This window comes from Carcharhinus amblyrhynchos, unplaced genomic scaffold, assembly GCF_965287045.1.
Source record: "Carcharhinus amblyrhynchos unplaced genomic scaffold, sCarAmb.v2.hapA scaffold_39, whole genome shotgun sequence".
In the NCBI taxonomy this organism is placed as follows: Eukaryota; Metazoa; Chordata; class Chondrichthyes; order Carcharhiniformes; family Carcharhinidae; genus Carcharhinus; species Carcharhinus amblyrhynchos.
In genome coordinates, this window is record NW_027649780.1 from 7,904,837 (window position 1) to 7,932,497 (window position 27,661).

Here is a 27,661-nt window from a genome sequence, read left to right on the forward strand (position 1 = left end):
GGACATTAATGAATCAGATGGGTTTTTCCAACAATTGACAATGATTTCATGGTCATCAATAGGTTCTTAATTTTTTTTATTGAATTCAAGTTCCACCATCGGCCATGGTGGGATTCGAACCCGGGTCTCCAGAACATTAGCTGGATTAATAGTCTAGTGATAATACTACCAGGCCATCACTTACCCCCCCAGAGCCAGCGTACTGCAGCCTGATGACTGAGATTGGGCTGGTCTTGGTTCTGGCCTGGAGGGGTGGGACATTGAAAGCTTCCCACTGGTCCAGTTGGTTAGCTCGACTCCAGCGGGAGTTTCATGGCACTGGGGTGGCGTGTTGCTGCGGGGAAGGTGGGGATGAAGGTTGGCGCGATGATGCAGCTCTGTTTAACCCCAGTTTGCACTCGTACCGATTCTCTCACTGTAGTAAGGATGTGATTGCGCTGGAGGGGGTTCAGCGGAGGTTCACCGAGATGTTGCCTGGGATGGAGCAGCTGAGCTATAAGGAGAGACTCGATAGGGTTGGATTGTTTTCTTTAGAGCAGAGAAGGCTGAGGGGAGGCATGATTGAGGCGTATAAGATTATGAGGGGTATGGACAGGGTGGATAGGAAGCAGCTGTATCCCTTATTTGAAGGCTCAATACTGAAGTGGTATCATTTTAAGGTGAGGGACAGGAGGTTTTGGGGGATTTGAGGAAAAATGTTTTCACCCAGAGGGTGGTGGGAGTCTGGAATTCACTGTCTGGGAGGGTAGTAGAGGCAGGAAACCTCACAACCTTTAAAAAGCACATGGATGAGCACTGGAATGTTTTGACAGTTCAAACATCATCAGCCAAGTGCTGGAAAATAGATTAGTGCAAATTTAGTATAGTTTTGTCAGTGCAGACTCGATGGGCTGAAAGGCCCTTTCTGTACTGTATGACTCTATGACTTGTGAACTCGCTGGTGTTTCTGCAGTCGGGATGACTGAGTGAATCCCTTCCCACACACGGTGCAGGTGAACGGCCTCTCCCCAGTGTGAACTCGCTGGTGTATCCGCAGGGCAGATGATGATCTGAATCTCTTTGTGCAGTGAGAGCAGCTGAACGGTCTCTCCTCAGTGTGAATGCGCTGGTGGGACATCATTAGCTGAGAGCTTTTGAAATCCCTCCCACAGTCAGAGCATTTAAAGGGTCTCTCCTGGGTGTGAATGACATTGTGCCTCAGCAAGTAGGACAACTGACTGAAATCTTTCCCACACACTGGGCAAGTAAATGGCCTCTCCCCAGTGTGAACTAACTGGTGTCTCCGCAGGCCTGACGCCACACTGAATCCTTTCCCACACACAGAGCAAGTGAACGGCCTCTCCCCAGTATGAACTCGCTGATGGCACTGCAAATCAACTAACTGAGTGAACCCCTTCCCACACACAGAGCAGATGAAAGGTCTCTCCCCAGTGTGAAATCGGTGGTGTCTCTGCAGACTGGATAACCGAGTGAATCCTTTCCCACACTCAGAGCAAGTGAATGGCCTCTCCCCAGTGTGAACTCGCTGGTGTCTCTGTAAATCAATTATCTGAGTGTATCCCTTCCCACACACAGAGCAGGTGAACGGCCTCTCCCCAGAGTGACTGCGCTGATGAATTTCCAGCTGAGATGGAAAACTGAATCCTTTCCCACAATCCCCACATTTCCACGGTTTCTCCATGGTGTGGGTGTCCTTGTAACTCTCCAGGTTAAACAATCAGTTAAATCTCATACAGAACACAGGTACAGTCTCTCCCCACTGTGAATGCTGCGATGTATTTTCAGGCTGTAACTGGTTAAAGTTCTTTTTGTACTCAGTGCACTGGAACACTCTCACTCAACTGTGTGTATGTATCTCGCTGCTTTTCCAGTCACATTGATGCTTAAAATCTCCTTAAGCAGATAGAACAGAGAAACATTTCTCCTTCTAGATTCAAAAGTCGATGATATTGAGGTCCCGACGAATTGAGTGACTCTGTCAGATGTTGATGAGGCGTTTGCTTTGAGATTTCTGTCTGTAAATCCTCATCTTCTGATATCCTGTAAATGGAGTTCACAAATGTCATCAGTGTCAGTACAGGATAGAAATTCAGGACAGACAATTCTAGTTTTCTATGGCACATTCTTTCCTCTCTCATTCCACAAAAGCTGTAAATCTCCATTCCAAACACTCTCCCTCCATTCTCACTCTGCTGTATCTAATATTCACCCTCCCAATTCTCCTGAAGGTGCCGATAGAGGCGGATCCATGCTCACTGCTTCCTGTCCTGGACACAGAGAGCTGAAAATCTCCATGCAGGCTGCCAGACGGATGTCTATAATACTGGACAAAAGCGTAATATACAGGACATTATTACCTGAGTAGTGGTAGAACGGGGATTTGAGGAAGATTAATATCTAGGTGGGCAGAGCACATATCTAGAGCTCGCTGCCTATGAGGATGGTGAAACAGATGATGTTCAATCATTTCAAAATGAAATTGGGTGGGCGCTTGAAGAGGAATGTTGATAGAGAGAAAGAAAAGGGCTGATTGGTTCGTTCTGCAAAGAATCAATCTGCAGTCTATAAGGTGATGTGGAGATGTTGAGGTTGGACTGGGGTGGGAGCAGTGCTCCGAAAGCTCATACTATCAAATAACCCTGTTGGACTTTAACCTGGTATTGTGAGACTTCTTACTGTCCATAAGATGTACAGGTTAGGTTGATTAGCCATGCTCAATTGCCACTTAATGTCCCAGGATGTGTGGGTTGGGGATTAGCAGGATAAATCCATCGTACTACAGGGAGAGTCTCTGAAGAATGCTCTGTTGGAGAGTCAGTGCAGACTTGATGGGCCGAAAGGCCTCCTTCTTCACTGTAGGGGTTCCATGACTCGAGTTGCCCAATAGACTCCTGTGCTGCAATGACTTTATGACTGGAAATATATAATGTGACTACAGTAATATATTACAGAACTAGAAATAATAAGAAATGGAAAGGGGGTGAGGGAAGGAAAGTGTTTTACTCACGAATGTTGGAGACAGCAGCAAGTTTTAGGTTTTCTGAAGCTCAATCTTCATTCACACAAAGCCCGTGCTCTGATTGGCTGGAGGACCAGAGTTCTTCCGGTCCTCCAACTCTCCTATCTCAGCTCGCTGGTCATGGAGGGTGGGAACAGCCCCGCACATGTGCAGGTTCCCCTCTCCCTTGGACATGCGCACTCCCGGGCCGTGGGGGAGGGGGAGATCGCCGAGCGGCTTCTCGCTCTGGCCGGAGCCGCCAGCCGCTTGTCTGGAAACCTTGGCTCGAGGAGGAGAAGGGGAACAACGGGTGGGGGCGGGGCTCCCAGGTCCGCGCGCCTGCGCAATGGAATCCGGAGACGTCACCACGGAGCAGAGTGATTCCTATTGGCTGATTTAATTCAGGGCTCTGGATGTTCGCCAATGAGCTTCAGAGTAAAGCTTCCTCTGTGCAACAAAGAATCATAGAATCCCTTCAGTGCAGAAAGAGGCCCTTCGGCCCATCGAGTCTGCACTGACCATAATCCCACCCATGCCCTACCCCTTTATCCCTACATATTTACCCGCTAATCCCTCTAACCTATGCATCTCAGGACTCTAAGGGGCAATCGTTAGCATGGCCAATCAACCTAACCTGCACATCTTTGGACTGTTGGAGGAAACAGGAGCACCTGAAGGAAACCCACGCAGAGACAAGGAGAATGTGCAAACTCCACACGGACAGTGACCCAAGCCGGGAATCAAACCCAGATCCCTGGAGCTGTGAAGCAGCAATGCTAACCCCTGTGATACCATGCAACCCATCTGAGGGGGAACATCTGGGAAGAAATCAATGTTTTCCACTTTCCATTTCTTTTCTCATTCTGGGGGAAATTGGGGACTTGCAGCAACTGAAGGGAAAGGAAGTGGATCCAGTCTGTATATTCCACACATTTTTAGTCCAGTCATATTGATGTATATCTGTATGACAGCCTGTATGGAGATTTTCAGCTATGTGCCTCTAGGACAGGAAGCATGGATCTGTCAATCAGCCTCAATCAGCACCTTCAGGAGAATTAGGAGGGTGAATATTAGATACAGCAGAGTGAGAATGGAGGGAGGGTGTGTGGGGTGGAGACTTACAACTTTTGGGGAATGAGAAAGGAAAGAATGTTCCATAGAAATTACAATTACTTGTTCTGAATTTCTATCCTGTACTGACACTGATTATTTTTGTAAAACCCGCTTACAGGATCTTATAAACTTATAGGTGGCACAGGGAGCAATCCTGTGATTACAACCCAAGAGGTCTTGCTTTTTAACTTTCTACCTAACTCCCTTAACTGCTGTTTTAGGACCTTGTCCTACTTTTGTACCAATACATACTATGACCACTGGCTGTTCACCCTCTCACCTCAGAGTGCTTTCTGCCCTTTTAGAGACTTCCTGGACCCTGACATCAGGGAGGCAACACAACATCCTGGAGTCTCTTTCGTATCCACAGAAGCACCTACCTGCACCCCTAACTATAGAGCCCCTTATAACTATAGCTCTAGTGTTCTTTGTACCTCCCTGCTTAACAACAAAGCCAGCCGTGGTGCTAGGTCTCTGGCTGCTGTATTTATCCCCTGATAAGCTTTACCTCCTCCCAATAGTATCTAAAACGATATATTTGTTCGAGAAGGAGATGACCACAGGGAATTCCTGTACTGACTGCCTGCCCCTTCTAGCAGTCACCCATCTATCTGCCTGCACCTTGAGTGTGACCATGTCTCTAATGCTCCTAACTATGACACTTTCCACCACCTTCATGCTCCTAAATGTATCCAATTGCTGCTCCAACCTCTCCATGCAGTCCGTAAGGAGCTGCAATTGGGTGCACTTCCTGTAGACGTGGTCATCCGTGACGCTGGAAGAATCACAGATCTCCCACATCTCACAAGTGCAGCACTTAACCCCACTGACTGACATTTCGAACACCAAATAAATTATTTAAGAAAATTTATAAAACTCTTACCTTCACTTCTACCTTCTTGCAATTTTTTTAAAGATAAATGGGGGTTGTTCTCCTTGGAACAAAGTAGATTGATAGAGGTATACAAAGGTACATGGAGGTGTTGAAGTTTACATGCTCTTTATACACATGTACAAGCTTTATGGGTCATCCAGTCTCGAAACATTGGTTCTATTCTCTCTGACGTGGAGATGGTGATGCTGGACTGGGGTAAACACAGTAAGATTAAAGTCCAACAGGTTTATTTGGTAGCAAACTCCACTAGCTTTCGGAGCGCTGCTCCTTTGTCAGGTGAGTGGGAGTTCTATTCACAAACAAGGCATATAAAGACACAAACTCAATTTACAAAATAATGGTTGGAATACAAATTTTTACAGGTAATCAAGTCTTAAATGTGAGTGGAGAGAGCATTCTATTCTCTCTCTGCAGATGCTATCAGATCTACTGAGATTTTCCAGCATTTTCTGTTTTTATTTCCCCTTTCTTTCCTCCTTTGTCACCGCTCTGCCTCATCAATAAGACATTGGGACTCAGAGGATTGATGCAGTTTGATGGACAAGTTGTCTCCATTCTGAACAATGGGGAACAAGCTCCTCCCTCTCAATGACATCATTGCCCTCCACAAACATGACAGCCGCACGTGCGCACTGCTGCATATTGCCCCGAATAAAGATGGAGAACATTAACCCGGGACGAACATGAGGAGCTGCAGCCCTGCTCAGTACAAACTGGGTCCGGGAAGCTCTCTTCCGCGGTTTGCGGCTTACACAACACGCTTACGCAGCGTTTCCACCCACCTGGGCGATCCATTGCTCTCTCCGTACCGTCAATCACTAACAGATTTCCGAGCCCAAAACAAAAGCCGCTTTCCATCGCCATTACTCACACTACGCATGCTCCAGGCAAAGCTAACCCCGCCCCTCATTCGCTCCTATTGATTGGACCGACCGACTGTCCCCTCTTCCCATTGGTCCGTGCTGCCGTCACTCAACCGGGCATTGTGACGGTTACTTGCTGCTTGACCAATAATAACAGAATCTGAGTGTAACAAGATGACACACACAGGCTCCAGTACAGTCACAGTGGAGATGGAGCACAGAGAAAATACAGCAAAGCACTGACTTAACCTGAGTGTAACAATGAAATGTTTGTTCAAGTAATAAGAAACACGTTGCAGTATGTTAGTGAACACAGCATTAGATCCAATGTAATGATAATACAATCAGTATCTAGTGCACCATAACCAAAGTTTAGGCTTCATTTGATAGTGCGAGTGAGTCGTGGTCTATTAATGTAATATATTTAAATTCTGGTGTGTATTACTCTGCCACTGTCATTATCAGACAATGACCTATCTGTTATTCCAATCCTGCTGTCAGACTTTTTACTGTATTTTACAACTGCAGCTCCTGAGATTGATTGAAAGGTCGTTTTCAGTGTCTCTGAGGTCATTTTAACTGCAGGTAATCTGACATTAGGCCCAACAAACATTCAGTTAAAGTAGGACAAGGTGTAAGGGAGCAATGATATTTTAAGGTGTTTGTGTTATAGTGAGTGTCACTGGAAGGTGAATAATAAAATAGAAGGGGAAACATCATAATAGAGACACATGTGTGACTGACAGCCCGACTGAGAGCTGTTTTATTTAAGGCGAGAATAATGAGGATCTCCTGAGATTTCTGATATCTGAAGTGTATCTGTTAGAGGAACTGAAAATAATCAGTTCCTTTTCATGGTTATCTGCAGTTCTCAAGTTACACAGATACATATGAAACAGATCTGACAGCTCATCAAACCCAATGTTTAAATCTTCTGTTTGAGACACATTGTGACTGAAAAGACTAAATATTAAAACCTTAGGGGAGAAACATTCAGACTGTCACAAAGATGAATGAACTATCTAATTAATCCCATTCACCATAACTCTGCCAATATTTATCCAATTTTTTTTGAAAATTACTATTAAACCTGCTTCTAGCAACTGTCAGTTTGTGCATTCCAGATCATATCAAGTTATTGTGTAAAAAATTCTCCTTACCACCCCCTTCAATTCTGTTGTCAATTATATTAAATCTGTGTCCTCTGCTTACAGACCCTCCTACACTTGGGAAATTGATTCTCTCCATTGACAGACCCTCCTGTTCCTGGGAGATAATTTCTCTCCATTGACATTACCATAAATTATTTGTCATTTTAAACACTTTTATTAAATCTCCCCACCATATTCCCTAATCTAAGATGGATAACACATGTTTCTCTTGCCCTGAAGAATTATATGGACTCAAAATGTTATCTGTTTCTCTCTGGACAGATGCCACCGAACCTGCTGGGTTTTTCTGCTTTACTCCCTGTCTTTCCCTCTATAATCAATCAGAAACTCTCTATGATTTTGAACATCTCGATTAAATAGGAACACATGGAGACTGAGAAAGATGCAGAGGAAGGGAGCGACAGAAAGACTGAGAGATATTTTGAGAAAGATTTTAAAAAGTAGAAAGACGTGTCAAAGATAAAAGATGAGAAACAGAGGAAACAAGCAATACAGAGAGAATAATATAACACGTAAGGGAGCAGGCTATCAGTTCTTGGCTATGGGGAGCAGAGGGAACTCAGTAATTGATCCACAAACACAGCTGGTTATATCTGCGAATGGAAACTCTGAACAGAAATAACTGGCTCATTTGTAAATGTCACCACAATGTGACCTGTGTGATTCTGCCCTGACTCTGTGGACAGATATAGGCTGCATTAACAGATGTTCTCACCAGATTGTGGTCCCTGGATTTATTTTCTGTTCAGAAGTGAGATGTGCGGTTTGGAACAGTCAGAGAAACGGAAGTTGTGTTATTTGAGGATGAAACAGCCGGCATCCGTTTGATGTTATCACCGTGAACAGTCTTCCTGCCTGTGAGGGTGAACTCACTCTGACAGCATCAAGAACAACCACACAGATTGCTGCTGGTCTCAGCATTACATTCACCTCCATTCCCATGTTAAACAATAAAGGGGATAATTTGGATTTTTAACACAGTCATTGAATTGGGAGATGGATCGAGGGTCATCACTGGGAGAAATGAGGAGGAATTAGGGAACAAATGAGTTTTCCCAAAGAGAGTTATTAGAAAAGAGACTTAAAGTGAGTCAGGGCCTGTTGGACGAAGTGGGAGAGAGAAACAGAGAAGATTGAATCTCCATCAATAAGATGTTTTCTCAGACATCGAAGAGATGAAGTATGTTTGTGCTTTTTCAGACTGGTAACGAGAGAGAGAAAATAATGAATAAGTTTAAGCATTATCTGAAATAGGAAGGTTAAATGAGTGAATATTTGAAAGAAAGATAGAGAGACATTAAGTGACAAAGACAGTACCTGAGAGGAGAGAGGTTAAATGAATGTGAGAGAGGAGTGAGGTTAGAGCGTAAGAGAGGTGGAAGGTAAGTGTGAGTGAATGCCTGTAGAGAAAGAGCAACATTCAGTGAATGTGAAAGAGATGAGAAGTGTTAAATGATTGAGTTTCTGAGAGAGAGATGTTAAGTGAGTGAATGTCTGAAAGAGAGGAGAACAGGTTCACATACCTAGGGATCACTGAGAATGATTAAAATAAGGAGGTCACCCAGATAACTACCAACAGGAAACTTCAGCTGAACACATCACTCATTCTTAAATGGTCAGTCAGGACTCCGATGCTGCTCAGCTTCTCTCTGTTCTGTTTATAATGATTAAAGGCTATTAGGAGTGAGGTTTATTTAAAAGGATAGTGTGTGGGAAGCACACATCATCAAATTGCTGGGTGCACAGTGCAGCTCCTTCTCTATCTGGGAATCAAAATTGTTGTCTAATTGTCCCAGCAGTTAACAGGCTCCTTTGAACTTCTCCAGCTGTTACTTTAATGCAGACTTCTACTGATTTATTTTAAGCCAGTTTCTGTTCAATAAACACGACTGACACACACACACACACACACACACACACACACACACATTAAAATGTTTCAGACTTTTTTGCATTTTTTAGTCTGGAAACCTAAACCTGCCGTTTCACTCTCAATCAGGAATAGATCCCAGTTTTACACCAATCTCTGACAGCACGTTTCCACCATTCACCGTTGTTCTTCCTGACTCTAATCACAGTTGTAAAGGAGCTTCTGTTCCATGTCTAGGGGCTCTGAACCATGGAAAAGAGTGACTGGACACATTTCTTACACACCTCAGGATTCATCAACACGGGGACTTCGCTGTCAGTGAAAAGTGACGAAAAAGACCAAAGTGTTGTGTGCCCCTCTTAGCATGACCCTGAAGGACTGTGTCAAGAATGAAGTTCTGTTTACTGTATGATCCTCCCTCAGACTGCCCATTCTGAGCTGCAGCCTGGTGATGTTGAGCACTCAAATGGAAAAGACAAAAATCTACAACAATAATTCAATCAAATGTCTATTTCACATTTATTCAGAATATCAAACCTCAATAGAAGAAAAAAGTCAGAGTGAACATAATTCAGTCCTGGGTATGATTAACAGCATCAATATGTGTAGAATCCAAACCTTGCAATCTCTTGTGAACTCGCTGGTGTGTTAGCAGGTGGGATGACTGAATAAATCCCTTTCCACAGACACTACAGGTGAACGGCCTCTCCCCAGTGTGAACTTGCTGGTGTTGCAGAAGGTAAGATAAATGAGAAAATCCCTTCCCACATACAGAGCAGGTAAATGGCTTCTCCCCACTGTGAACTCTCTGATGTGTCAGCAGGTTGGATGACTGACTGAATCCTTTCCCACACACAGAGCAGGTGAACGGCCTCTCCCCAGTGTGAACTCGCTGGTGGTTCAGTAGGTTGGATGAACGAGTGAATCCCTTCCCACACACGGAGCAAGTGAATGGCCTCTCCTCACTGTGAACCTGCTGGTGAGTCAGAAGGTTGTATGAACGGGTGAATCCCTTCCCACATTCAGAGCAGGTGAACGGTCGATCCCCTGTATGGAGCTGCTGGTGTATCAGAAGATTGGATGAATTAATGAATCCCTTCCCACAGACTGAGCAGGTGAAGGGCCTCTCCCCATTGTGAATTCTCTGGTGGTTCAGTAGGGCAGATGGACGGCTGAATCCCTTCCCACACACACAGCAGGTGAACGGCCTCTCCCCAGTGTGAGTATATTGGTGTGTTAGCAGATCCTTTTTGTTTTTAAAGCTCTTCTCACAGTCAGAACAATTAAAAAGTTTGTTGTCAGAGTGAACAAGTTGATGTGTCTGCAGGTGGGATGACTGAATGAATCCTTTCCCACATACAGAGCAGGTGAACAGTCTCTCCCCAGTGTGAATGCGTTGGTGTGTCAGCAGATCTTTTTTGCATTTAAAACTCTTCTCACAGTCAGAACATCTGAACAGTCTCTCATCAGTGTGAACAAGTTGGTGTGTCACAATGTGAGATGAGCGAGTGAATCTCTTTCCACACACAGGGCAGGTGAACGGCCTCTCCCCAGTGTGAACTCGATGGTGTGTCAGAAGGTTGTACGAATGGGTGAATCCCTTCCCACAGACGGAGCAGGTGAATGGTCTCTCCCCAGTGTGACTGCGCCGATGAACTTCCAATTGTGATGGGAAACTGAATCCCTTCCCACACTCCACACATTTCCACGGTTTCTCCATGGTGCTGGTGCTCTTGTGTTTCTCCAGGTTGGATGAACAGTTGAAACCTCACCCACACACACATGTATATAGTTTCACCCTCGTTGTGAATGGTGTGATGATTTTTCAGGCTGTGTAACTGGTTAAAACTCTTTCCACAGTCAGCTCACTGGACCATTCTCACTCGGGTGCGTGTTTGTCCCGATGCTTTTCTAAACTATGTTTAAAATCTTTGTCCACAGAATAGACAAACATTTCTCCTTCCACATTCAAAGACCAATGATATTCAGCTCCTGATGAACCGAATGGCTTTGTCAGACGTGATGTTCAGTTTGCGTTTTCCATCTGCCAATCCTCCACTTCCAATATCCTGTAAAAAGGTGAGAAAAGTCATCACTGTCAATCCAGGATAGAACTTTTGAATAAACAATTCTAATTTCTCTGCAATATTTTTTCCTCTCCTGTTCCCCCAAATCTGTAATTCCCCGTCCCACATACTCTCCCCACTCCCTGGGCTGAAATCCAAACCCATCTCACCATTTCTTTCCTCCACTCCCAGTTTTCTCCCTCCCTCTCCTCTGTCTGGGTTCAGTTCTCCAGCTCCTGTCTGCAGACTGACAATAAAACCCAATGGATCTTATTGGGGATGTTGGGGCCTCCAGCGGGTGTTTGTGAATCCTCCCCGCCCAACTCCCAGGGTTTCCTTCCTTCCCAGAGATCAGAGTCCTCATTGATTTGAGGCCAAAGTGTAACCTCTTATTTACTGTCCCCTCCCCCATCCTCTGATGTGAACCATCCTCCAGTGGCTGAGCCAGAATGGGGGCGTTCACCTGGGCCTGCTCCCGGGAGAGAGGGAGGGAGAAGCCCTGCAGCTGCAAACCAGGGAGCTGACAATGATTCTGAAGGGTTTGCGGATCCACAAAGTGTTTCCAGACCCTCCCAGCCACCGCCTAACGCTGACTCCGCTTCTCCGGGACGAACAAGCGCCAAGGCCGGCAATGACACTGCGCATGCTCCAAATCACAACGCACAGGCACTGTTTGACGGCAGCTCGGGACCAATAGGAAGAGGGGGCGGGGCTGAAGGACGGAGCGGCAGCGGCTCGTCCTCCAACCAATCGGAGTGAATGAGGGGCGGGGCTGGAGGACCGAGCAGGAGCCGCTGGTGCTCCAACCAATCGGACTGAATGAAGGGCGGGTCCTGAAGCATGCGCAGTGCGGGTAATGGCGACAGACGGGCTGTTTTAATTTGGAAGCGAGAGCAATACAAGGTAGAGGACGGCGTGCGGGGAACAATAAATATGGCGGGTGGGTGGACAGGCTTCGTAAACATGCTGTTCATACGCACACCCCGGAAAAGACCTTTCCAGTTCCCTCCCCCCATTTGTACCAAATGGAGCCGCAGTTTGTAGTGTTGGGCCCGGGCTAACTGCCGCCATTGAGGCTGAATGTGGGAGGCCGGCAGAGATTATGATTGAAGTGGAGCCCTGACGTCACAATGGAATCGCTGAAAGTGTGTCGTCACAATGGATGGGTGAAAGTGATGTCACAATGGAATGGGTGTGGAATAGTTGAGTGCGTGACGTCACAATGGGTGAGGGTTCCAGATGAGCTGAGACTGGACTGGAGTCGGGTGATGGCACTGACATGTGGCCCGGTGGCACAGTGGTTAGCACAGCTGCCTAACAGTGCCAGGGACCTGGGTTCAATTCCAGCCTGGGGTCGCTGCCTGTGCAGAGTTTCTACATTCTCCCTCTGTCTGTTTTCTTCAGATGCTCCGGTTTCCTTCCACAGTCCAAAGATGTGCAGGTTAGATGGATTGGCCATGCTACATTAACCCTTGGCATCAGCAGGATTACAACACCAGTTTAAAGTCCAACAAGTATTTTTGATAGTAAACCCACAAGCCGAGGTTTGCCCCTTCGTCAGGTGAGTGGAGAGTTAAACCGGCATCTCCACATCATGATCAGCAGGATCAAAAGGGTAAATAATAGGAATATTCCTAGGAAGGATTATTACTTACTTGGAGAAAAACTGCAGCAGGCGACGGTGCAGAGGGACCTCGGGGTCCTTGTGCATGAGTCGCAAAAACCCAGCTTGCAGGTGCAGCAGGTGGTCAGGAAGGCGAATGGGATGCTGGCCTTCATAGCGAGGGGGATTGAATATAAAAGTAGGGAGGTCTTGCTGCGGCTGTATAGGGCATTGGTGAGGCCGCAGCTGGAATACTGTGTGCAGTTTTGGGCGCCGTACTTACGCAAGGATATTTTGGCCTTGGAGGGAGTGCAGAGGACGTTTACTAGGCTGATGCCGGAGTTGAGGGGGTTGAGCTATGAGGAGAGGCTGAATAAACTAGGCTTGTACTCGTTAGAGTTTAGAAGAATGGGGGGAGATCTCATTGAGACATATAAGATGATGAATGGGATGGATAGGATAGAGGTGGAGAGACTCTTCCCGCTCAGAAAGGACAGTAGGACTAGGGGGCACAGCCTCAAGATAAAGGGGGGGCGGTTTAGAACGGGAATTGAGGAGGAACTTCTTCACTCAAAGGGTGGTGAATCTCTGGAATTCTCTGCCCGTTGAAGTGGTGGAGGCTACCTCGCTAAATATTTTTACAACGCGGGTTGATGGGTTTTTGATAAGAGAGGGGATTAAGGGTTATGGGGAGAGGGCGGGAATGTGGAACTGAGCCACGAAAGATCAGCCATGATCTTATTGAATGGTGGGGCAGGCTCGAAGGGCTAGATGGCCTACTCCTGCTCCTATTTCTTATGTTCTTATGTTCTAAATACATAGGTTAAATGGGGATGTTAGGGCTTGGTTGGGATTGTTGTCAGTGCAGGCTCAATGGGCTGAATGGCCTCCTCACACTGTAGGGTTTCTATAAATGAAGATGGAAATAGGCAGTCTTGATGATGATGTGGATATGTGGCTGGGAGCTCATCCTGGAGTGAAATATTTCACCAGGATTGTGAACAGCCTAGTTCAGCCTCAGACAGTTGCCAGGAAGAGGGATAGAGTTGCTGGTGAGGGAGTGGAGTTTGTGATGGGGACTGAACACAATGGGTTCAGTTTTCCCAGTATTTTTTGAAAGAAATTTCTGTTTGTTAATACTGGCTATCAGACAAGTCAAGATATGAGTTGGAGGGGAACTTGGAGTTGATGATGTTCACATCTACCTGCTATCTTGATCCTTTGAGATGGTGGAGGTTGAGGGTTTGGGAGATTCTGTGAATGTTCTCATTGAGTTGTAGATGTATAAAATCCCTCTCCTTCATCCCCAATCTCTCCTATTTCTCTCTATCTTTTCCCATAGTGCCCAGACCGGATGGCAGGTTCCCTTCCCTGAAGGACATAAGGAAATCAATTGGGTTTTTTGACAATCCAGCAGTTTTCATAGTCACCTTTTCCTAGTGCCGTTCCCACAAATTACCAGGTTCTTTCAGCTCAATTTCACAACTTGCCTTTGTGTTTTTGTGGGTTCACTCTCACTTCCTTTTTCTATTTTAAGTCAATTTCACAGGGTATTAGAAGAGGAGGATTTGCAGTTTGGAAACCGAAAACAAGCTTGGTATCAGCATCTTACGGAGCCAGCCAATTTATTGCAATCTGAATATCAATATATTTTGAACATGGAAGAAAATAGCACCATTCACAGTGGAGAGAGACTATACACGTGTTCTGTGTGTGGACAAGACTTCAGCCAATCATCTGACCTTTTGGAACATAATTGCAGTCACAACAGAGAGAAACTGTTGTGGAAATGTGGGGACTGTGAGAAGGGATTCAAATCCCCATCCTTGCTGGAAATTCATCTACGTAGTCACACTGGGGAGAGGCCATTCACCTGCTCCCAGTGTGGGAAAGGATTCACTCAATCATCCAGTTTACATATTCACCAGAGGACTCACACTGAGGAGAGGCCATTCACCTGCTCTGTGTGTGGGAAGGCATTCAATCGGTCATTCAGCCTAGCCTTGCACAAGCGAACTCACACGGGGGAGAAACCGTTCACCTGCTCTGTGTGTGGGAAGGGATTCAATCAGTCATCAAACCTAGCAAAGCACCAGCGAATTCACAGTGAGGAGAGACCATTCACCTGCTCTGTGTGTGGGAAGGGCTTCAAAGCATCATCCATGTTAACAAAACACCACCGCGTTCACAATGGGGAGAGGCCATTCAGCTGTTCTCAATGTGGGAGGAGATTCGCGCTCTCAGCCAACCTGCTGACACACCAGCGAATTCACACTGGGGAGAGGCCATTCATCTGCTCCCAGTGTGGGAAAGGATTCACTCAGTCATCCAGTTTACATATACACCAGAGGACCCACACTGGGGAGAGACCATTCACCTGTTCTGTGTGTGGGAAGGCATTCAGTCAGTCATCTAACCTAACATTACACCAGCAAGTTCACACTGGGGAAAAGCCATTCACTTGCTCCCAGTGTGGGAAGGGATTTGCTCGCTCATCCAATCTCCTGATACACCTGCGAGTTCACACTGGGGAGAGGCCGTTAACTTGCTCCCAATGTGGGAAGCGATTCACTGACTCATCTCACCTACTGGCACACCAGCGAACTCACACCGGGGAGAGGCCTTTCATCTGCTCCCAGTGTGGGAAGGGATTTGCACACTCAGGCAATCTGTGGACACACCAGCGAGTTCACACTGGGGAGAAACCGTTCATCTGTTCCCAGTGTGGGAAGGGATTTAGTCAATCATCCAACCTAGCAATACACCAACGGATTCACACTGGGGAGAGGATGTTCACTTGTTCCCAATGTGGGAAGGGCTTTGCTCACTCACACACACTGCAGGCTCACCAACGAGTTCACAGTGGAGAGAAGCCATTCACTTGCTCTGTGTGTGGGAAGGGATTCAGTCTGTCATCAAATCTATTGAAACACCAGCGAATTCACAAGGAACTATTGTGATTGAATTTTGCTGTGAATCATATTCAGACTGAACCATGTCCATTTGGGTCTGGTTCTGCTGAATTGAAAAGTGACTCCAGCCCTGCTATCGGTGTTAATATAGTTTGTCTGAGAATGGGAGAATTTGGGATCAGGAAACTCAAACAAAACCTCAGATCAGGATTGGATGGAGCCACACAATTTATCGTAAGCTAAACAGTGGAGAATTCTGAACCTGGAAGGAAACAGCACCATTCACAACCACAGTCACAATAGGGAGAAACCGTGGAAATGTGGAGACTCTGAGGAGAGACTCAGTTACTTGTCAGAGCTAGAAACTCAGCAGTGCACTCACACTGGGGGGAGGTCATTCATCCGCTCTGAGTGTGGGAATGGATTCATTCAGTCTTCTGACTACACACCAGTGAGTTCAGAAACCATTCAACTGCCCTGAGTCAGAAGAGATTCAGTCGGCCATCCACACTGCTGAGTCACCAGTGAGTTTACAACTAACCACAGTGATTGGATTTATCTGTTAATCACATCAAGGACTGAGCTGTGTTCAGTGTAAGTGAACCGGCAAATGAGGTTGAGGGACAGGTCAATAGAGGTGCAGTGGCAGATATTGAAAGGGATGTTTCAGAAAACCCAGAACAGATACAGATTCCAATGAGAAAGAAAAATTCCAAGGGGAGGATCCACCATCGTGGTTCATTAGAAAAGTTAAAGATAGTATAAAACTTAAAGAAAAAAGCAAAGAATTGCACAAAGATGGGTGGCAGGTCAGAAAACTAGACAGAATATAAACAGCAAAGAATGATAAAAAGATTAATAAGGAGAGAAGAATTCGAGTACGAGAGAAGGCCAGTTAGAAATATAAAGATAGATAGTAAATGTTTCTCTGGATATTTAAATAAAAAAGAGTTAACAAAGTGAATGTTGGTCCAGGAGAAAGTGATTCTGGGGAATTAATAACAGAAAGTAAGGAGATGGAAGATGAATTCAACAGGCATTCTGCATCAGTCTTCACTATAGTTTAATACTCTATCCGATAGTATCGAGGATAGAAGTTATATCCTATCAGGGTGTGGAAGGGAGGGAGAAACTCAGGAAAACTGCTGTCACTTATGAAGTGGTACAGAGCAAATAGTTGGAACTGTGGGCTGACAAATCCTGGGCCTTGATGTACTCCATTCTAGGCTCTTAAAAGAAGTAGCTCGTAAACTAGAAGCAAAGTACTGTGGATACTGATAATCTTAATTGAAAACAGAAAATGCTGGAAAGACTCAGCAGGTCTGGCAGCATCTGTGGAGGGAGAAACAGAGTTGATGTTTTGAGGCCATGTGGCTGTTCTTCAGCTGAAGATGGGTAGAAATGGCTGGTGAGATAGCTGATGCATTGTTTTTAATTTTCCAAAATTCTCTGGTTTTGGTGGAAGTTCCATTAGATTGGAAAGTAGCAAATGTAACTCCTTTATTCAAAAGAGAGAGGCAAAAAGCAGGAAACTACAGAACAGTTAACATGTCATAGGAAAAATGTTAGAAGTTATTATTAAATATGTTACAGCATGGTGGTGAGAAAAAAATCAGGCTATGAAGGAGAGTCAACACGGTTTTGAGAAAGGGAAATCATATTCAATCTATTTTTTCAGTTCTTTGAAGGATTCACATGTGCTGTGGATAAAGGGGAACCAGAGGTGCATAAAGGTGAATGTACTGAGATTTCCAGAATGCATTTGTAAGCTACCACATCAAAGGTTATTGCAGAAAATGAAAACTCCTCATGGGGCGGGGTGGAATGGTAACATATTGACACAGAAAGAAGATTGGTTCGTTAATAGGAAATGGTTGACATAAATAGGTCTTTTTTCTAGTTGGCTGTATGTGACGAGTGGTGTGCCACAGGGATCAATGCTGGGACCGCAACCTTTTTACCATTTGTCTCAATGACTCCGATAAAGGAATTGAAGATATGGTTGTTAAATTTGCTGATGATATAAAGCTAGCTGGAAAAGTAAGTAATGAAATGGATGTAAGGAGGCTATAAAGGGACATAGGTTAAGCGAGTGGGCAAAGAACCAGTAAATATGATATAAATGTGGACAAATGTGAAATTGTCCATTTTGGTAGGAAGAATAAAAACAAAGTATATCATCAAAACAGTGAGGGACTCAGAGGGATCTGTGTGTATTTGTGCATGAATCACAAAAGGCAGGTCCAGCAAGTAATCAGGAAAGTTAACAATGTTATTGTTTATTGTGAAAAGAATTAGTTACAAAAGAAGGGACGTTATTCATCAGTTATACAGAACACTGGTGTGACCACAGTTGGAGGATTATTCATCTCCTTAAGGATGTAAATGTGTAAGAAGCAGCTCAGAGAAGGTCCACTGCACTAATACCTAGGATAGATGGCAAAAGTGTTAAAAATCATTCAATGCAGCAAAGTTCCTGAGAAACTGCTCGAGCTGCAAGATACAGCTGCAAAAACAATCAACATGGGGCCTTTGATGGACCACAGGAGGGCTGTAACCACAACATCACTGCTTTCAGATAACAGCCCAGGACTGCAGTGTTTGACAGAAATCATAAGTCACCAGTCAGGTTGCCAAACAGTCAAGGACCACATTCATGTGTTTATTGATAATGTAACTCTGTACATGTGCCCTGTTGACTGAATATTGTAATTCGGCAAGCGTAGGGCTGCTGTCATTGGTAAAACACTATTGTGGAAAACAAATGAAGTAATCAGAACTATTATTTGGGATTGGATATTGAGTACCTTTGAATAAGTTCACAACTTTGATTTGTGTGTATTTGATTTGACTTATAGTTGATGTTAAAGATATAGTTGCTGTTGTACTCCTTTGCTCTGGGAGCCTGTATGTCACGTGTGGAAACAGATTTCCCCTGCTATTAGATTAAATAAAGGCCAATTTTAAACTTTGAAAATATTTGTCTGGATTCTCGGGGGAGTGAAGAATGGGACAGTTAGTAAAGCTCCCTAACAAAGGGTATGGAGAAAAGGCAGGAGATTGGCAATAAGCCATAATGTTCATTTGGAGGGCGAGTGTAAACACGATAAGTCAAATGGTCTCCTGCACCATGATTCTGTGAAATTCAGGTCCTGATGGATCGAGTGACCCTGTCAGATTTTGATCTGATGTTTGGTTTTAATTTTCTGTTATTAAATCCTTCCCTTCTAATTTAAAAGAGTTGACGGTGTCAGTGTCACTGTCAATGCAGATTAGAAATTCAAAACAGATAATTCCAGTTTCTCTGGAACACTCTTCCCCCTCGTTTCCCCAAACTTATAGTTCAATCAAACTAAAAGACCAAAATCAACAACAAAGTCCCAACAGAATCTCCCTTTTCAGGGCCACCTGGCACACACAAGACCACAGAAAATCAATCAGTGTGACCCCCGCCTTCCTCTTCAGGCCCTCTTATCCTGGATCTACAGATTAATGTTTTAACCAGGGTCTAGAGCAGATCCAGGAGAACATCCTCCTACTCACCCACCCCTCCACACTTTACAGCCTTCTGAACTCAACATTCAGTCCAACAGTTTCACAGAGTAAACTCTCAGCCCATTCTGTATCTTTATCTTTGATTGTTTCATTTTTCTTTCTTTCAGTCAACAGCCCCCCGCCCTCACCCTCCAGACACAGCTTTTGTTTCTTTTCTCACTCCATCTCCATTCTGTCTGGCTCTGGGGGATTTACTTTTCTCTCATTAAATCTCTTCTGTCTTCCACCCTATCACAGACCTTCCTTTTGTCCATGTCACACTCCCCCCTTTCTCCAAACCTCCTATGTCTTATGATCTTATGCTCATTCACACAAGGGTGATGTCATTCACCTGCTCCATTTGTGAGAAGGGAGTTGCCCTTTCAACCTGTTGAGATACCAGTGAGCTCACACTGGGGATTAGTAGTTTGAGTGTGGGAAGAGATTCATTCAGTCATTCAACCTGGTTAGACACCAGTGAGATCACAAGTGACTACAGAGATTGGCTTCTACAGTCATTACTGCTGGTTTTTTAAAGTTTATTTATTAGTGTCACAAGTAGGTTTACACTAACACTGTAATGAAGTTACTTAGAAAATCCCCTAGTCACCCCACTCCAATGCCTGTTCGGATACACTGAATTTGGGAGAATTTAACATGGCCAATGCACCTAACCAGCATATTTTTCAGAATGTGGGAGGAAACCAAAGCACCCACAGGAAACTTACGCAGACACGGGGAGAATGTGCTGACTCCACAAGACAGTGGCCCAAGCCAGGAATCGCACCTGAGTCCCTGACACTGTGAGGCCGCAGTGCTAGCCACCGTGTCACCATGCCACCCAGTTAGACTGAACCAATGTTCATTCTGAGAGTCAGGTTTTGTTTCTGACAATAACCATCCTAACTCGACTGGACAGTATGAAACTAATCAAATTTTTTTCAAAATTATTCTTCTTGATTTTTTTTGGAAAGTTATTACATTACTTCTGCTGTGAAATGAGAACCCCCACAACTTGCCTGGACTTGCAAAATCTCAGTAACTGTCCCGGCTGGAGACAATTCACATCTCTTTAACCTGTGCTTAACCCTCTCTCCACTCACATTGTCTGTACCTATAAAGACTTGTTCACCCGTAAAGACTCGCATTCCAACCATTATCTTGTAAATTGAGTTTGCGTCTATGTATGTCCTGTTTCTGAACACAACTCTTCACTCACCTGAAGGAGGAACACTCCAAAAACTTGTGCTACCAAATAAATCTGAAGAACTTTAACCTGGTATTGCGAGACTTCTTATTGTGCTTACCCCAGTCCAACGCCAGCATCTCCACATCACGATTGAACCCAGCCAGAATGAGCACCATCAAGGAAGGAGTGAGAGGGGAAAAGCTTAAATATCTGTGTGATCCACAGCAGAATTTCCAGAAATGGAGCACAGCAGATCACCAATTCACAATATTTTGTTAATTTATCTCAAATGTTGACAATTTTAATTTGTATTCACTCTTTGAGATTTAAGTGGTGCCATTATCACCCAGCATTCGCTGCGGGTGTGAAAGTGCCCGATTCACTCCACAGGTGGCCAGTACGCATGCGCGATGCTGCCTCTGGAGCATGCGCAGTGTCACTTTCCTCGGAGCCCTTCGAGGGCGGAGACGGTTTTTTTCAGCGGGTGAGAGTCAGTGGGACGGAGGGAGGAATGGAGCCGGGAGCCGGGGTGGGGAGGGAGCAGAGGCTTCATAAACACCCGCTGTAGGCCGCAAGGTCCGAATAAGAGCCTGCGGGTTCCGGGTTTGCAGCTGCGGGGATTTTATCTGGGATCCGGCCCCGTGCCGTGGCCGCCATCTTTGTTCAGCGCGGAGCAGAGCGCATGCGCGGTCAGTGGGCGGAGCTAAAGCAGACAATGCTGGAAAATCTCTGCAGGTCTGACAGCTTCTGTGGGGAGAGAATAGAGGCAATGTTTCCAGTCTGGATGACCCTATGTCGGAACTAAAGCGAATCAGAAAAAAATTATACTATGGGGTGGAATGGGTTGAAGGGAATGTAAATGAGGATAAAGATGGCTGAGAAGTTGCTAAAAGTCAGAGAATTATAGAACCCTACAGTGCAGAAGGTGGCCATTTGGCCCATCGAGTCTACACCAATCACAATCCCACCAGGCCCTATCCCCATAACCTCATGCATTTATGAAGCTAGCCTCCCCCGACACGAAAGGGCAATTTAGCATGGCCAATCCATCTAACCTGCACATCTGGGGACTATGGGAGAAAACCTGAGCACCTGGAGGAAACCCACACAGCCATGGGAGAATGTGCAAACTCCACTCAGACAGTGACCCAAGCTAGGAATTGAACCCAGGTCCCTGGCGCTGTGAGAGCAGTGCAACCACTGTGCCACCATGCTGCCCATGGTGGCACAGTGGTTAGCAGTGTCCATTCAGAGATCAGAATGTTTTGAATCGCAGAACAGAGGTATAGATGGTTAAGGCAGTTGGCTTGGAGGGGGGATGCACAGAAAGGAGAGTGGAAAAATGGAAGAGAGAAAGAAGAGTGATTTAAGTGGATGAAAAAAAGAAACAAAATTAAGTAAAACTAATGGAAATTCGGTGAGGAGGAGAGAGTTCATGCTCTAAAGTTGTTCACTCAATGTTCAGTTCAGAAGGCTGTAAAGTGCCCATTCGGAAGATGAGGTACTGTCCTTTTGGTTTGCTTTGGGGTTCAATTGAACATTGCAAAAGGCTAAAGATGGATGTGTGGACAGGAAGTCAGGGTGGTGTGTTCATGTGGCAAGCATCTTTGTCTTAGAGCTTTACTTTTAAATGACCTCCTGTTCTAAATTCACCGTTGAGGAGAAACATCCTTTCAGGACTTATTTTGTCAAGCACCCAGATAATTTTATATGCTTCAGTAAGTTCATCTCTCATTTCTGTAAAATTCATTGATTATAGATACACCCTGTCCAAACTTTCTTCATAAAACAAACCCATTTGTGTCTCGAATCAGCTTAATGCACCTTGTCTGAACTACTTCCAATTTAAACATATTGATCTTAAATAATCTTACATTAGGAAATAGGAGGAGAGAATATTCCCTGTTTCTATCCTGGACTGAATGATGGATTTTGGAAACTCCTTTTCCAGGGGTTTAGAAGGGGAGGATTTACACAGCAACCTCAAACAAAGAAAAATGTTTATCTCATAATTTCAAACCACAGTTGACACATGGCTCTTGTAATCTGCTTTTAAAGGGAGTGAGAAGATTTAGAGACTGCAATTTTTCTCTGACTCCAGTGCTTTTGACATCTTTCCAGCTGCAGGCTCCAGCAGCAAGTTTAAATTTGAAAATAGTGAAATTGTTCCAGAAGTGAGTATTATTGAACGCTCATTTACAGTTCAGAGTTTTTAGTGCTGTGCTCTGTTATCTGTGCGAGATTCCATGGCTCTGGGGCTGGTGTGATTCACCAGCAAGTTCACACTGGGGAAAGGCTGATCACCTGCACTGTGTGTGTGGAGGGTTCAGTCGGTCATTCCACCTGCTGACACATCAGTGAGTTCACGTTGGTGAGGGGCCATTTACCTGTTCTGACTATGGGAAGGGATTCACTCAGTCATTCCACCTGCTGAGACATTAGCAAGTTCACAAGTGATGACAGGGGTTGAATTCTGCTGTTATTGCTGCTGTTAATCACGTCTAGGATTGAACCATGTTCATTCATCCAAGTCATCGGTGCAGACTTGATACATTTCCTGCACTGCAAGCGTTCTACGGATTCTTAAAATTCTGTATGAATTGAACATAATTTCACTATTTCTGATTTCTGTACATCTGGAGATAAATTCCACTCCTATGTGAGCATTTTGATTGATTTGCTGACCCGCAATGATGTTTTAAATTCATTATTCACTTTAAACCAGTGAGGAAAGAATGTTCCACAGCAACTAGGATTTTCTCAATTTCTGAGCTGTACTGACTGTGATGACATTTGTAAACTCCTTTTACAGGATATTAAAAGGGGAGGATTTGCCATCCGAAATCTCAAACAAAACTTCACATCAAGCTCTGATGGAGTCATTCATTACGATGGGGAAACCATCAGAGTGACAGGAAAAGCACTGAGACACCCACACCATGGGAAAACCATGGAAATGTGGGGATTGTGGAAAGGGATTCAGATTCCCGTCTGGGCTGGAAACACATCGACGCCGTCACACTGGGGAGAAACCGTTCACCTGCTCCAATTGTGGGAAAGGATTCGCAGATTCCTCCACCCTACTGGCACACCAGCGAGTTCACACTGGGGAGAAACCGTTCACCTGCTCCAACTGTGGGAAAGGATTCAATCAGTCTTCCAACTTGCTGAAACACCAGCGAGTTCACACTGGGGAGAGACTGTTCACCTGTTCCAGTTGTGGGAAGGGATTCACTCAGTCCTCCCATCTGCTGACACACCAGCTCGTTCACACTGGGGAGAGACCTTTCACCTGCTCCGTGTGTGGGAAAGGATTCGGAGATTCCTCCAGCCTGCTGAGACACAAGAGAGTTCATACTGGAGAGAGACCATTCATCTGCTCCAATTGTGGGAAGGGATTCTCTCGGTCATCCACTCTGCTGACACACCAGCGAGTTCACACTGGGGAGAGACCATTTACCTGTTCCAATTGTGGGAAAGGATTTACCCAGTTAGCCACCCTGCTGACACATCAGCGAGTTCACACTGGGGAGAAGCCATTCACCTGCCCTGTGTGTGGAAAGGGGTTCATTCGGTCATTCCACCTGCTGAGACACCAGCGAGTTCACACTGGGGAGAGGCCATTTACCTGCTCAGAGTGTGAGAAGGGATTCAGTGATTTATCTGCGCTGCAGGCACACCAGCGAGTTCATACTGGAGAGAGACCATTTACCTGTTCTGATTGTGGGAAGGGATTCACTCGGACATCCACGCTGCTGATACACCAGCGAGTTCACACTGGGGAGAGACCATTCACCTGCTCTAACTGTGGGAAGGGATTCACTCAGTCATCCACCCTGCTGTCACATCAGCGAATCCACACTGGAGAGAAGCCATTTACCTGCTCTGTGTGTGGGAAGGGATTCACTCAGTTATCCACCTTGTTGAAACATCAACCAGTTCACAAGTGATGACAGGAGTTGGATTCTGCTGTTATTGCTGCTGTTAATCATATCCCGGACTGAAGCATGTTCATTCTGACAGTTGGTGAAGTGGGAGGGCAGAGGGTTTCTTGCTGTTGGACTGGCCGGTCTCTCAATTTTCATTCCGGTGGCTGATTCCCTTTGAGCGATGGCACATTTCCACTGAAATGATCCATGAAAGCAGATGTCAGATGAGGAAAAGATTCTTAATGCAAAGGACAGTGACCGTGGGGAATTCTCTATCACAGAAGGCTGCGGAATTCAAATCACTGAATATATTCAAGGAAGAGATAGTTTTTGTTTCAGATTTTAATGGTTTCAGGTGGTATGGGGAGGATATAGCATTGAGGTAGAGGATCAGCCATGATCATATTGAATGGTGGAGAGACTCAAATGGCCTGCCCTTAGTTTCTATATAGTACATTAACTTTATACTGGATCGTAAATAGTCTTTTTCCTACCACTGCAGGTCATAGAAGAATCATAGAATCCCTACAGTGCAGAAAGAGGTACTGGACCCATTGAGTCTGCACCAACCACAATCCCACCCAGGCCCTACTCCCATATCCCTCCATAGTTACCCATTAATCCCTCTAACCTACACATCTCAGGACTCTACGGGGCAATTCTGTAGCATATCCAATCAACCTAACCCGCACATCTTTGGATTATGGGAGGAAACTGGAGCACCCGGAGGAAACCCACGCAGACACGAGGAGAATGTGCAAACTCCAGACAAACAGGTGTGCTGTCTTTTATCCATCCTCATTCGGAGTGCGGAGTTGGTCGCACTCTGAACAATTTTTTCCAATTTATATTCTCTGGAATTTAGAAGAATGAGGGAAGATCAAATTAAGGTATACAAGATTATAAAAGGTGTGGATAAAGTAGATGTGGAGCAGATACTTTCTCTTGTGGGGCATTCTAGGATCAGAGGTCATAGTCTAAGGATAAGGGATAGCAAATTTAAGATAGAGTTGAGGTGAAACCACTTCTCCTAAAGGGCTGTGAATCTGTGGAATTCACTACCCCAAAGTGCGGTGGATGCTGGGATAGTGAGTAAATTTTACGGAGGAGTTGGACAGATTTTTAATTGGTAATGGGTTGAAGGGTTATGGGGAGAAAGCAGGAAAATGAGGATGAGGAGCATATCAGCCATGATCAAATGGCAGAGAAAACTCGATAGGCCGAATGGCCTAATTCTGCTCCTATATCTTACAAACTTATGAACACAGTTTTAAGATTTTGGAAAGAGAGACAGGGAAAATGAGGACTTCTTTTAAAAAGTAAATGGTAATGAGCTGGAACTCAACTCTTAAACTCAAAGGCTGATAATATCCAGACCCTGATGAATGGGGTGTGCCCTGAATGTTGAGGCCTCCCCTCCCACTTACTGCCCCTAACGCTGCCTCTGCTTAACCACCTCCTTCCCACCTGAAGGTGAAACTAACAAGTGTCTGTCCCTGGACATGAGCCGCACTGCACGTGCCCCGTGTCACAATGCCCGGGGCTGATTGACGACAGATTCGAACCAATAGGAAGAGAACCGAGGGGGAGCGGCTCATCCTCCAACCAATCAGAGTGAATGAGGGGTGGGGTCTTAAGTGGTGCCCAGAGCTTTATAAATATTCAGAATAACTTCCCTGTTTATATATCAGTATCACACTTTATGAAACTCGGGGTCAAATTTGCTTTGCTGACTACTCTCTTAGTATGTCTTGTAGATATAAAAAATCCCTCTCCTTCACCTCTTTCTCTCACCTCCCATAGAGGCCAGTTGGGTTTTTGTGACAATCAAGCAGTTTTCGTGGTCATTTTTTCCTACTGCCAGCTTCACAAATTACCAGATTTGCTCAGCTCAATTTCACAACCTGCCTTTGTGTTTTGTGGGTTCTCTCTCATTCCCTTTTTTTCTGTTTTAAATCAATTTCACAGGGTATTGGAAGTTGAGGATTTACAGTTGGGAAATTTGAACATCACCTCAGGATCTGAGAGTCACCCAATTCATCAGAACTTCAGTATCATCAGAATTTGAACATGGAAGGTAAAAGCACCGTTCAGAGTGGGGAGAAACCGTACACATGTTCTGAGTGTGGGCAAGGCTACATCCGATCATCTGGCCTGTTGAGACACAAGCACGTTCACACTGGAGAGAGACCCTATAAATGTGGGGACTGTGGGAAGGGATTCAGTTACCCATTTGAACTGAAAGCTCATGGGCGAAATCACACTGGGGAACGACAGTTCACCTGTCCGGTGTGTGGGAAGGGATTCACTCAGTCATCCAGTCTGGTGACACATCAGCGAATTCACACCGGGGAGAGGCCGTTCATCTGCTCTGACTGTGGAAAGCGATTCACTCATTCCTACAACCTGCTGAACCACCGGAGAGTTCACACCGGGGAGAGGCCATTCCTCTGCTCTGACTGTGGGATGGGATTCACTCACTCATCGAACCTGCTGGCACATGAGCGAGTTCACACTGGGGAGAAACCATTCACCTGCCCCGAGTGTGGGAAAGGATTCACTCGGTTAGCCAACCTGCGGAAACACCAGCGCAGTCACACTGATAAGAAATGTGTTTGAATGCTCAACTCCAGGAAGTGTCGTGGAAGATTGGAGGGACCGATGTCCCGTCAATATGTTCACACTTATAAGAGACTATTCAGATGCTCTCGCTGTAGGACTGAGTTCAGACAATCATCTCAACTCACTGTAAACCAGCACACTGATGCTGGGGAGAGGCTGTTCACTGCTCAGTGTGTAGGAAGGGATTTATCTGTTTACCCAACCTGTTGACAGACCTGAGAGTTCACATGTAATTACTGAGATTGGATTCTTCTGTTAATAACATCCAGGACTGAACTATGTTCTTTGGGTCTGTTTCTGATGTTAATGAATCCCATTTCAGGTAGAGATTAATATTCTGGATAAAGGACAAATAAATCAGCTTTGTGTTAAACATAGTGTGACAAGTCCTTTTATTGTCACCAACATAAGTTAGTTCCTTTTCAAATTCTCTCCCTCCTCTGTTTCCTCCAACAAGAGTGAGGAGCTCATGGAGCTTCTTTGTCACTAAGATTGAGACAATTTGATCAGCTGCCTCTGCTGATTCATTCCTTTCCATTGGGCCAAACTGTCTCTAAAATCTCCTTCTTCCCTGAGCCTTAAACTTGCCTCTTTCTTTAGTTTTTCTCCTATCTCCTCTCATCCCCTCTAGAGCTCGCCTTCTCCGTGAGACTCACCCTCTGCTCCCTTCACTCTATTCTCACTAGGTTGCTGACCATCACCTTCCCTGTCTGAGCTGATTGTTTTAATTGTTCCCTTGCCTCGGATCCTGTCACTATCTGCAAAACTGCCAACATCACCCCCTCCTCAAAGAACCAGCTCTTGCTCCCACGATCCGTGCAAACTACTACCGATTTTCAACTTCCCATTCCTCTCTAAAATCACTGAATGTCTTGGAAAATGGAGAACGCGGGGA

General features: G+C 45.2%; 4 protein-coding genes across 8 annotated transcripts in view; 2 read left to right on the top strand and 2 right to left on the bottom strand.

The window, feature by feature from the left end:
* Nucleotides 1-15,887, top strand: part of LOC145335551 (uncharacterized) — a 28,123-nt gene extending 12,236 nt beyond the window's left edge. The window contains exon 3 of one of the 2 annotated variants that reach the window (XM_080181350.1): nt 14,602-15,887. In XM_080181350.1, coding sequence (XP_080037476.1) covers nt 14,602-15,540 — 939 coding nt within the window. In that variant the 3' untranslated portion in view covers nt 15,541-15,887. Of the gene's footprint in view, nt 1-14,433 lie in introns of both variants that reach the window. The other variant, XM_080181351.1, reaches the window with a different exon arrangement.
* On the bottom strand, nt 655-5,879 carry LOC145363716 (uncharacterized). Of its 4 annotated transcripts, none has more exons than XM_080218954.1 (3): nt 5,789-5,879; nt 4,995-5,196; nt 655-2,040 (listed from the first exon to the last, which is right to left on the bottom strand). In XM_080218954.1, the coding sequence occupies exon 3, from the start codon at nt 1,679-1,681 to the stop codon at nt 920-922; it is 762 nt and encodes a 253-aa protein (XP_080075080.1). In that variant the 5' UTR covers nt 1,682-2,040; nt 4,995-5,196; nt 5,789-5,879; the 3' UTR covers nt 655-919. The 4 variants fall into 4 exon arrangements, with proteins under 4 accessions (XP_080075080.1, XP_080075081.1, XP_080075082.1 ...); XM_080218955.1 differs by having other exon boundaries at nt 4,995-5,191; nt 5,789-5,873; XM_080218956.1 differs by lacking the exon at nt 4,995-5,196 and having other exon boundaries at nt 5,789-5,864.
* Nucleotides 9,412-10,813, bottom strand: LOC145363656 (uncharacterized). The gene has a single exon (XM_080218855.1). The coding sequence runs from the start codon at nt 10,629-10,631 to the stop codon at nt 9,483-9,485; it is 1,149 nt and encodes a 382-aa protein (XP_080074981.1). The 5' UTR covers nt 10,632-10,813; the 3' UTR covers nt 9,412-9,482.
* A 4,784-nt stretch (nt 15,888-20,671) lies between the features above and the next one.
* LOC145363617 (uncharacterized) overlaps nt 20,672-27,661 on the top strand; it is a 48,228-nt gene continuing 41,238 nt past the window's right edge. Inside the window, exons 1-4 of the mRNA XM_080218798.1 lie at nt 20,672-20,699; nt 22,274-22,389; nt 23,028-24,161; nt 26,241-26,757. Coding sequence (XP_080074924.1) covers nt 23,155-24,161; nt 26,241-26,757 — 1,524 coding nt within the window. The 5' untranslated portion in view covers nt 20,672-20,699; nt 22,274-22,389; nt 23,028-23,154. The remainder of the gene's footprint in view (nt 20,700-22,273; nt 22,390-23,027; nt 24,162-26,240; nt 26,758-27,661) is intronic.